Source organism: Macadamia integrifolia, chromosome 2 (genome assembly GCF_013358625.1).
Source record: "Macadamia integrifolia cultivar HAES 741 chromosome 2, SCU_Mint_v3, whole genome shotgun sequence".
Classification (NCBI taxonomy): domain Eukaryota; kingdom Viridiplantae; phylum Streptophyta; class Magnoliopsida; order Proteales; family Proteaceae; genus Macadamia; species Macadamia integrifolia.
Window position 1 is genome coordinate 7,782,401 of NC_056558.1, and position 10,888 is coordinate 7,793,288.

General features: G+C 35.7%; 2 protein-coding genes across 2 annotated transcripts; one reads left to right on the forward strand and one right to left on the reverse strand.

The window, feature by feature from the left end:
- The first annotated feature begins 281 nt into the window (after positions 1 to 281).
- LOC122057663 (alcohol dehydrogenase-like 1) lies at positions 282 to 7,595 on the forward strand. The gene is made up of 10 exons (XM_042619855.1): positions 282 to 442; positions 533 to 669; positions 888 to 934; positions 1,072 to 1,397; positions 3,541 to 3,623; positions 5,097 to 5,172; positions 5,278 to 5,342; positions 5,440 to 5,535; positions 6,544 to 6,705; positions 7,321 to 7,595. The coding sequence occupies exons 1-10, from the start codon at positions 382 to 384 to the stop codon at positions 7,435 to 7,437; spliced, it is 1,170 nt and encodes a 389-aa protein (XP_042475789.1). The 5' UTR covers positions 282 to 381; the 3' UTR covers positions 7,438 to 7,595.
- A 634-nt stretch (positions 7,596 to 8,229) lies between these two features.
- Positions 8,230 to 10,518, reverse strand: LOC122057514 (putative WEB family protein At1g65010, chloroplastic). The gene is made up of 3 exons (XM_042619637.1): positions 10,465 to 10,518; positions 10,186 to 10,367; positions 8,230 to 10,075 (listed from the first exon to the last, which is right to left on the reverse strand). Exons 1-3 carry the CDS (start codon positions 10,516 to 10,518, stop codon positions 8,398 to 8,400), a joined length of 1,914 nt encoding a protein of 637 aa, XP_042475571.1. The 3' UTR covers positions 8,230 to 8,397.
- Positions 10,519 to 10,888: the final 370 nt, after the last annotated feature.

Consider the following 10,888-nt stretch of genomic DNA (forward strand, 5'->3'; position numbering starts at 1 on the left):
AAATTTATACCAATGCTAATATCAATCAACACTGATACTGATCTAGATCAACGTAGGTCGAACATTACCATTGAATTTTATGTGGGTATCAGGATCAGATTAATTAAAGCCGATACCAATCCGATCCGAGCTTTAACGGTGAAAATAAGAGGATAACGATTTGGTTGAACTTTCTATAATTGGAGATGAGTCAGACTCTACGGCTGGCACTTGGCAAGCCATTAATAGAAAAGATATCGTATACCTTCTGTCCTTCTGCCCCCATTTCATAATTTTATAGTTTAAAATTCAACTTCACCGCCTTACTGTCTCTATATATTATGAGTTATTGATAGAAGTGGAGGAAGAGATTTCGTTTTACGTTCATTTCATCTCAAAATCATGGATAAGGAAACTCAGACAAACCCTTCAGACACAACAGGGAAACCCATTCGGTGCAAAGGTACTTTGTTCATTCTTCTTAACAAGAATCCCAGATGAGTTCTTTTGTTTAATCTCTTACAGTCTCTGTTCTTCTCTTTGAAATCAACAGCTGCAATATGCAAAAACCCAGAAGAAGCTCTAGTGATTGAAGAAATTGAAGTAGCTCCACCTCAAGCCTGGGAAGTTCGAATCAAGATACTCTGTACCTCTCTCTGTCACAGCGATGTTACCTTCTGGAAGATGCAAGTTAGAGTCTTCCTCTCCTCCTCTGTTTCTCCTCCCCAAAATTTCCAAATAAAAAGGAGAACTTGGGTGGAAATTAACATTTTTATTCAATCTTGACTTGCAGAAAGTCTTCCTCTCCTCCTCTGTTTCTCCCCCCACACCCACCAACCCCCAAACTCCCAAGTAAAAATGAGAACTTGAGTGGAAATTTAACATTTTTATTCAATTTTGATTTGCAGAAACCTTTTGGGATTTTCCCAACAATTTTCGGGCATGAGGCAGTCGGGTAATCCAAAAAAAGAAAAAAAGAAAAAAACCCATTTTGTTTCATCAAAATCTCTGTTAAATATTGTTCTGTTTCTTTCAGATTTGTTGAATTTCATTCCAAAAAAAAAAAACCCATTTTTCTTGTATTTCTTTCAGAGTTGTGGAGAGTGTTGGGGAGTTTGTGGAGGAAGTAAAGAAAGGGGACATAGTGGTTCCTGTGTTCTTGGCAAACTGTGAAGACTGTAAAGATTGCAAGTCAGAGAAGAGCAATATCTGCTCAAAGATACCTTTCAGTGTAAACCCAGGAATGCCAAGAAGTGGAAGCAGCAGATTTAGAGACTCAAATGGTGACGTGATCAACCATTTCTTGTTTGTTTCCAGCTTCTCTGAGTATACGGTTGTGGACATAATTCATCTGGTCAAGATCACTGAACCCATCCCTGTGGACAAGGCTTGCTTGCTTAGCTGTGGCATTTCCACTGGTTAGTTATTTCTGTCTCTTCTACTTTCTTAATGGAATTGCCTACTTTTCTCTTTGGATAAAGTAAAAAAAAATGAAGCTTTGCAAGAACACTGGAATTAAAAAGAGAGTAAAATTTGTATAGATCTTATTGTCTTAAATCTGTGATAGGAATATTAAATTTTTATTTTTTTTGGGTGAAAGAATATATAGGAGTCAATGAAGGCCAGGTTTAGCTGTATCCAATGGGATTTTTTTTTTTTTTGACTAGATCCAATGGGATCTTTTTCCAATATAATAGATTAATCTCTTCTTTAATAAGAGGGAAAAATCTCTTTGAGCCTATTGCATTCCCAATGCCATCTCTTATTGGTATTTTATTTTTTTAGGGCAGGTGAGTTCTGCCGGTCTGGTGCGGTCTGGTGCGGGAACGTCTAGTCATAGTTGGGTATTTTCACACACACAGTTGTGTATGGAGGTTTCTTATGTCAAATCAATACGGTTCTTTTTTTTTTTTTTTTTTAGGAAAATAGTTTTCTGTTAGGGGTAGCGTAGAAACCAATAAGAATGCACACAAAAACATAAAGAGGGTTGTCATTTCGTCCCACATTGATGCCTTTTATGTTTGTCCCTCATGTTGGTACAAGGCTACTTTATTTTTTTTTAATTAAAATATAAATTAAAAATTCAAATATAATGGCATAGAAAAGGTTCAGAGAAAAATAAAATATGATAAAAGATTGGTTTAATACAAGGATCCCATGTGAACTTGCAAGTGTTGACCTAGTTTCACTTGGCGGTGTATGAAAATTGATTCCATAACTAAATAATGAATTTGTGTAATCCAAAAGATTGTCATGAGATATATCAATGTTTTTTTATTCTTTTGATTCAACCAAGTCTCATTTAAAAAATAAAACTTGTCTACCCATCAAATAATAAAAAATTAAAACTTGTTAAAAAAAAAAAAAAAAAAAAAAAAACAAATAGGGATTTAAAAACTCAAAATAGGACAAAATTAGGCCTCCGGTTCTGATCGGACACTATAAATTATAATAGGGAAGAAAATCGCTGCCTTGAATGGGCTCGCTTTCATCCTTTGACTGGGTGGCTACGTCTCTCACACGGGAAATCAACTACCTCTTTAGGTTTTTTTACGTTCATTTGTTTTGTTACATCTCAGAAGAGATCAAAACTCTCTAGCTGATTTCTTGGCCTCTAGAGCTGCAAAGCTTGGATTTTGTCATGTTTGGTGGTTACATCCACCTCCCTTTATTGTAAATCCATCCCTTGTTGTTTTTGGGAGATCTCTCTGGCATCTTTCTTTCAATAAGATATTTGATTTTTTTAGAGTTTTTTTAACATTCAAAAGACCTATAGATTTTTGCTATCAAAGGTAAATTTTATTATTATTATTATTATTATTATTATTTTTTGAAATTTTATTGATTAAAAGAAGAGAAAAAAAAAATGATGAAAATTGAATATCAAAGTGCATTCATGATCACTTTCAAAATAAATTGCAAAACTCGGCATTTATTAAAATCAAGGCTGATTTTGATTCAATTACCGAAATTATAGTATGATGTTGATATTTAACTTCAAGTTTAAATGAAAAGAAAAAATGTAAATAGTTCATAATAGATTGGAATATGAGAAAAGGGATTGAACTTGTTTATGGGGTGCATGTAAGTTATGTAAGTTTTGGATGATTTATCAACCCAATTAGTTGCATACACAGGACGCCGAGCGGTGTGGTGTTTTATTAAAATTTTTATAAGTCTTATCTTAACTAATGCGTGGATTTTGGTAATGAGTTGAATGTTTCTATCAATGGTGGCTGGATTTTGTTATTTTTTATATCCTTGTAAACTACTTTTAATAGATATATATTTTAGATAGAGATGCTTATAAACTACTCAGTTATGTTAGGCCATCACTCGTCCCTTTCCTTATTATGAGGTCCTATTAGTGTTGGGTATTGGATATTGATATTAATAGAAGATAATCTATTTCAAGAATCTGACGCTTTGCCCTTTCAACCAAATGAGTTTGATCAATTTTTTTATTTTTTTGGTAAAAAAGTTTGATCATTGATTAAATGAAAACAGTAAGAAGAAATATATATATATATTTTTTATTTTGGGTTCATACTTGAAATGCAGGTGTGGGGGCAGCAACAAAAATAGCCAAAGTAGAAAAAGGGTCCACAGTAGCCATTTTTGGTCTAGGAGCAGTTGGACTTGCGGTATGTATGCTATGACTTTTTTTTTTTCGGTGTGTTTTGATCGTCTTTATCAAAGGTCTCACCTTCATTTTCTTAATTCCAATTCCAATTTCAAACTATGTGATCTCAGTGTCCCATCATCTATCTATTAAGGTCGGTCTTGTTTTGTGTAAATATGGTATATTTTTGCTTACTTGATGTTTAGCCCTAGAAATTAATCAATCATCTAAAACTCATAGAAGTTATTTTGTTAGTTAGATGCCGAGAATGCACGTTATTACATGAAAAGGGGATTAGGTTTGGTGGTTAGAGATCTTTGGGATGGTTGGTTGGTGACTTGATGTAATGGTTCATCTGTTTTTTTTCTTTTTTTTCTTTTTTTTTTTGGTGCGAAATGTCCAAAGGTCCACAAGGGAGCATTTCATTCATATATTGTTACATCACACTAAGTGGTGATTAGAGATTGATGAGATGGTTGGTAATGAGAACCCATCAAAAAAAAAAAAAAAAAAGTAATGAGATTTTTGTCGCTCTCTCTTTCATCATGACTATATGAGCCTTTATAATAAGGTTCCCCATGCTATCATTGGTATGGCATGGTAGGTGTCAGGAGGAAACCCTCATGGCCACTCCCACAAAAGAAAGAGAAAAAAAGAAAAAAATGGATGGATGAAAAGTATTGCCCAGTCATGTGACCTTTGCACGCAGGGGCCAATGGAGGACTCGTAAGGCCGTAGACTAGGGCACTTTTCAGTTTGTAGAGAGACAAGGCGTCCATTTGTTTGTGAGGGGTTGTATATGGGCACAATCTGCACTCGACTAGGAAACATTCTTTTTTTCTCAAAATGGAAAGAAGAAAAGAAGGTGTCTCTCTTGCTCTCTTCTTTCAAGCCTCAAAATCTCTTTTGATTGTAACCCCAAAAAAAATGCTCTTTTATTTTTAAATTGAAATAATAAAATTTTTTCATCGTAAAGTCGCAATCAAATTATTTTAATTTGACTTAATAAATATTTATTTATTTATTTATTTTTTGGAGAAGGTCTCTACAATGCCGTGTGGGTAGGATTTCTCATGACATGCCACACTAACGGGTATCTAAGTGTTCGGTCTGACTAGTCCCATAGGCCTATAGTGACCCAACAACCACATGGACCGGCATAGTGGGGTTGAATGAGAATCATTTAACTTTCATTGAAATTAAAAACAGTGAAGAGCACTAAACACCCCTGTGTGAGTAGCCTAAGATGTGCCTATTGGGAGTCAAACTTAGGATGTTCAAATTTACTGCTCGTACCCAGTTTATGGCTCACCAACTGCATTACCCCTTAAATTGTATCATCCACACATAAGGGAAAAGTTTCTCCTTTTCTCTATACTTGAATTTACTTGGAAAGAACATCGTAGAAAAAGGGGAAAATATGTGCACAGTTTTTTTTTTTTTTTTTTTTAACACAAAAAGAAACCTGATGCTTACCCCCACTCCCCCTATACAGGTTGCAGTGGGAGCAAGAATGAGTGGAGCTTCAAAAATCATTGGTGTTGACCTCAATCCTGAAAAAGCTAAGATAGGTTTGATACTCTCTGTCCCTAACTTTTGCATTATCTACTACTTAGTTATTCACCAATTAACCAGAATTAATGAAGAAAAAAAGATCTTCATTATTTAATTTGCAGCAAAGAAATTTGGAATCACAGACTTTGTGAACCCGAAGGACTGTGGAGAGAAACCCATCGGCGAGGTTTGTCTCTCTTTCTCTCCTTCATGGATTTATCATTTGTGGATAAGATAGTTAGATCCCATCAGTGTTTTAACTATTAGAGAAGCATGCCTTACAGGTGATTGCGGAAATGACTGAAGGAGGTGCTGATTATTGCTTCGAATGCATTGGCTTGGCTAATGTGATGGCAGATGCCTTCTCTAGTTGCAGACCTGTATGTATTACTACAAACCACACCCTTATATATATATGAACTCTATAACTCTTTTTTTGTTAATGAGGAGTATCTAAGCCTTCAGCTTGACTAGTCCTACGGACCCATATTGACCCCATAATTGCATAGATTGTGTCATACCGGGGTTGAAAGAGAACCATTTCAACTTTCACTGAAAGCAATGAAGAGCACTAAACACCTCCGTGTGAATGACCCAAGGTGTGCCTAGTGGGAGTTGAACTTAGGACGTCCGAGTTTACGGGTTGTACAAATTCGTTGCTCACCAACTGCGCTATCCCCTTGGATTTCTGAACTCTATAACTCATCTCCTCTCACTCTACCAAAATTCCCACTTTAGAAAAAACCCAGAATCAGGTTTGGCTCATGGGATTGGTCCAGGGTTTCAAGAATTGGAATCAAATCTGTTGAATCAGCCAAGCCCAATCTTGAATCCGGCTGATCTAGAGAGGTCATCAATTCTTTTTGGAGTTTTAGGGTTCGGGTTGATTCCGATTGATTTCATGTGAATTGAAACCGGATGGACCCAATCCGAATCTTTTATCGATTTGGTTGGAATAGATCAAAATCAGCCGAACTCGATCAAAATCAAGAAAGAATCTTATTGACAAGAAAAACGAGTGTAAGAAGGATCCGACTCTTCTCCAACTGTTTGGGCGTTCAACCATTTTTTTTTTCATCCATCAAACGGTTGGACACCTATCAACACTTAAGGATCAGTGCCCAAGTCATACCAGCTGTTGGATAGGTGGCAAGTAAATGGTTGACAAGAATGAGTACATACAAAAGCTTCAGACGAACAAAGATCATGAAGCTAAGGACCGAGCTAGGTTATCAGCTTTCTTGTTGATAACCATTTAAAATTCCAAGATTAAGACCACCCTATTTGTGCTCTCGCTCTCTTTTATTTAATTTCTTTGTTAAGTCTGAAAAATCAAGAAAAAAATTAAAAATTAAAAAAGGTGGTGTTGGTTGGCAATTGATGGATAGGGTTGGGGGAAGACGGTGATATTGGGTGTGGAGGTGCACGGGGCACCCATTAGCGTCAACTCCCTTGAGATCCTCAGAGGAAAGAGCATTGCTGGTTCCTTGTTTGGAGGAATCAAAGCCAAATCTGATATTCCTCGCCTCGCTAAAATGTATCTTGATAAGGTACTCTACAAAAACTCTCTCTCTCTCTCTCTCTCTCTCTATATTGTGTGTGTTTTCAATATCCGTATGTTGTCTTTATCATAGTTAGTTAAAACACGTTTTAAACATCGTTTTTTTGTTATCTTCTTTTGTTTATCGTTTTTGTATTGATTTGAAAGACATGACAAAAAATATATATATATATATATATATATTTTGAAATATAGCATCATTTCAAAAACGCTTTTATAATGAGCCTTGAGTTTTTTTTTGAGTGAAAAAAATATATATATATTTCTTTGAAAGAATACTATTATACAGGATTAAAATCACATATCAAATATTAATATTTAAATAATAAGACACGAGTTGATCCCACAATTTATGTCTATATATCGTTGTGATTCTGATATTTTTTAAATATAAATATTTAAAACCTATATCGTTTGTTTTCATTTTTGCTATTCTCATTTTAAATTATTTAGGTTTGGATCGACACAATGTTATGACTGCATAATGTTGGGTTTTCGCAAAAATTACCGAGAAAAAAAAAAAAGAAAAAAAAACTATGATGTTGCTTACTTCATAAAAAATGGTGGGTGATAATTGAAATATTGAATCATATGTGATTTGCAGGAGATTCAATTGGACGAATTCATAACTCATGAGGTGGGCTTCGATGACATAAATAAAGCTTTTGATTTACTCCTCCAAGGGAAGAGTTTGCGTTGCTTGATTTGGATGGACAGATAAATAGATACCTCCAATATGCATGAGCTGCCCAATCTCTCTTAATGTTTTTTTTTCCCCTTTCCTTTTTATATATGATCTTATTAAAAAAAAAATTGTTTGTTACTGATTGGGTATCAATGCTATTCATCCAATAAATAATAAATGATATTTTGGTTTCATTTTTTTTTAGATAATAAATAATATTGTAGGGTCAGAAGAGGTAAATATACACAAACTTACCTCCTGCTTCATAGGAGAGACTATTTCCAAGTTTCAAGTGTTGCAATAGTGCAACTTAACCACCATTCGATTGAAAATAAAAATAAAAAATAAAAAAGGGAGAAGAAGAAGAAGAAGGGGATGATTGCATAATTCAAATTTAGCTGTAATGATAGTTTATATAATACTTTTTAAGGTGGGATAATTAATGTCACAAGGTTTTGTTACTTTTCCAAACTTCACAAGACATGTATTTTACCACATGACAAATGATGTGTCCATTCCTACCAATGGATAGCGGACATGGTCTAGATTAGTTATATATCACATTTCACCCCTGATGCATTAGCATGTTATCTTTTGTGTGTCCATGCATATGTATCAGTACTTTAGCCATTATCATGCACTCTCCCGACTTTGAACAGGAATATACATACTTGTCTTGTGGCTTCCGGAACGTCCAACCCTTGTGACCCCAATAACTACCTTATTTTAAATAATTTTTTAGCATGTTAAATAAATGGCAAACAAACATTGGAAGAAATAAATGTCATTGTATATCAATAAAATGACAATGTTTTCAAATATAACAATTTGAAAAAATGTAAGTTTCTGTCCAAACCAACTACCAAACAGCCTATATACATATATAAAGCTGCAAAATGGATTATGTTTCTGTCATAATCAACATCAAATATATCTGAGTGGAGGGTTATATGGAGGGTTATACTTACAAGTGCTTAGCTGATTGATGACTCCCTCCTATGAAAGATTGTTCTTCAGAAGATGTCCAAATTTTTTTAGTATTGCCCTCTTCTTTCTTTGTTTGTTTACATCATGATCCATATGGTTCCCATCTGCTTCCTTGTACCCATTTGAAACCTTTAGATCCTCAGTATCAACATTGACAACTTTAGCTAGGGTCTTACATTCTTCACTTTCTTTAGAGATTGGTTGTGCAGCTGTTCCTGTTGTTGTTGCTGCTGTTGCTGCTGAAAGCAACCTCTTCAAGTTCTTGATATTCTCAAGAGCTACTGCTCCATTGATTCTCAGATGTTCATTTTCTCGCGATAGATCCAGCGAAGTAATATCTTTCTCTTCTAGGCTATCCTTGAGTTGGTAATTCTCAGCCCTGGCAATCTCTGCAACTTCTTTTGCAACATTAGCCTCATTCAGTGCTTGTTTGAGTATATCTCGCAATTTGTTGGTTTCTCCCTTTGACACCTTAGTCATGTGTTCTGCCTCCTCTATTGATTCTAATAATCTGCTGTTCTCTTGTTTCATTTCATGAAACTCCTCCTCAGTTCCTTTTATACAATTAATAAACCCAAGTTCTTTTCTGTTCCAGGCCAAATTTGATTCCTCAGCCTCTGATCTCAGTCTCTCGGCTTCATCTTTGATCTGGTTGATTTCATTTCTTGCTTCACTTAAGAGCTCTAGATACTTTTCTTCTGTGCTTTTCGTGATCTTCTTGAGGTGTTCTACCTCTCTCATTGCATTCTCCCTTTCAGATTGGCTTGAGATGAGTTTTCCCTTTGCTTCATTGGCCTCCATTGAGACTTCAGTAAGGGCTAATGCTAGATCATCCATGGCCTTCCTATACTTCTCTTCTGTATCTGTAGCTAACTTCAGTTCAGTTCTAAGAAGGTTAAACTCCTGAGCTAAAGCTTGGGCCTTTGATTGAGAGAGGGTATTTTCTGTACTCCTTTTCTCAGCTGACCTTGTCAAGTATTCAACCTTCTCATTAAGACAGGTTATCTCAAGCTTAGACTCTTCAAGCAAAATCTTGGTTTGTTCAAGCTGTTTTGTTTGTAATGTCAGTAAGATTAACATTTTAGATTCTGATTCCTTTGCTTTATCCCTTTCATCCTCAACCATTTGAAGCTTCATCTTGGCTTTAGACTCCGAATCCTTTGTATTGGTCAGATCCTCTTTCAATTTCATTAATGACTCCTCTTTCTTCTCCAATTCTACAGCAAGGTAGTTTGGCTTTTCGAGTTCAATCCGCAGGGCCTTGAGATTTGTGTCTTTGATTTCTAACTGTTCTCTTGAATTAGCCAATGATTCCTTCACGGATTCAAGCTCTGCAGAGAGTTCTTGAACCCATCTAGCATTGGCCTCGGCCACATTCTTCACATCCTCTGCCATCTTGACAGCAGCATCCTTCCTTTCCAATGCTACTTTGAGCTCTTGACGGACCCGTTCGAGCTCTTGGCGAGCAGAAGAGAGAGCATCCACGTCCATGGCGTGTTGCTTCTTAACCGCCTCGAGCTCAAGGTACCATGCCTGAGCCAACAAGCCCTCACTCAGCCTCAAGTTTTCTTCCCCGGCGACCTTCTTCATCCCTCTGATCCCTATTCTTGGCCGACTTGATTCTTGCTGTTTTACCTCCTTGATTTCTTCCTCAAGCAGACCAAATTGCGCTTGCATTTCTGATCCTCTGATAATAAGTTTGAACACAACATATTCAAAGAATTTTGAGATGCAAATAAGAAACAGACCCAAAGATCATTTAAAAGTCACAAGAGAGGATCAAGAAACCGGTTATACTTTGGCAAAATAAAGGAACTTGGATGGTTACTCTCTAGTGAATTGAGTTCTAACACAGCAAAGAGTCCCTTTCCTATGGGCACAGATGCAGGGGTGGCCTTAATACAAATGAAGGTGTACACAGACCCAATCTCTGAAATTCGAGAAAAAGATGAATTAAGCTTAGTTTCAGAAACCCATCTCTGAAATTCAAGAAAAAGATGAACTCAAGCTTAATTTCAGAAAACCCAATCACTGGAATTCAAGTAAAATATGAACTCAAGCTTAATCTCAGAATACCCATCTCTGAAGTTCAAGTAAAAGAAGAACTAAGCTTAATTTCAGAAGACCCATCTCTTAAATTCAACTATAACTCAATCAGAAATCCAATAACAAGTCAATGAAGATACAGAAACTAGATAAAAACAATAAATTACTCAACTCAAATATCAAAAACACCAAAAACAAAATTGGGAATTCAAAATAATCGGAGTATAGAGAAAAAAACACACCAGCATCTGAGTTGGGAAGACAATATCGAATTGAAGCTTCTCTTCTTCAGTTCTTCTATCCTTTCTTTTATGATCAGGAAAAGGAAAGCAAAAAAGACTAGAAAGAGATGTTCAAATTCACAATAGTGGCTCTGCTCAGAATGGAAGAGAAAGGAGGAGGTTCGCGCGTAAGCGTGTTTAGTTATAAGTTGTTTGGGTGAAACGTAACGAAT

Excerpts from the sequence above, each read along its gene's own strand:
- LOC122057514 (XM_042619637.1), bottom strand. The coding sequence starts at position 10,518 with ATGGGTCTTCTGAAATTAAGCTTAGTTCTTCTTTTACTTGAACTTCAG. Across the intron at positions 10,368-10,464 it reads TACTTGAACTTCAGAGATGG|AGATGGGTTTCTGAAACTAA; the intron begins GTATTCTGAGAT and ends CTTGAATTTCAG. Across the intron at positions 10,076-10,185 it reads AGTTCCTTTATTTTGCCAAA|AGGATCAGAAATGCAAGCGC; the intron begins GTATAACCGGTT and ends ACTTATTATCAG.
- LOC122057663 (XM_042619855.1), top strand. The coding sequence starts at position 382 with ATGGATAAGGAAACTCAGACAAACCCTTCAGACACAACAGGGAAACCC. Across the intron at positions 670-887 it reads TTACCTTCTGGAAGATGCAA|AAACCTTTTGGGATTTTCCC; the intron begins GTTAGAGTCTTC and ends TTTGATTTGCAG. Across the intron at positions 1,398-3,540 it reads TAGCTGTGGCATTTCCACTG|GTGTGGGGGCAGCAACAAAA; the intron begins GTTAGTTATTTC and ends CTTGAAATGCAG.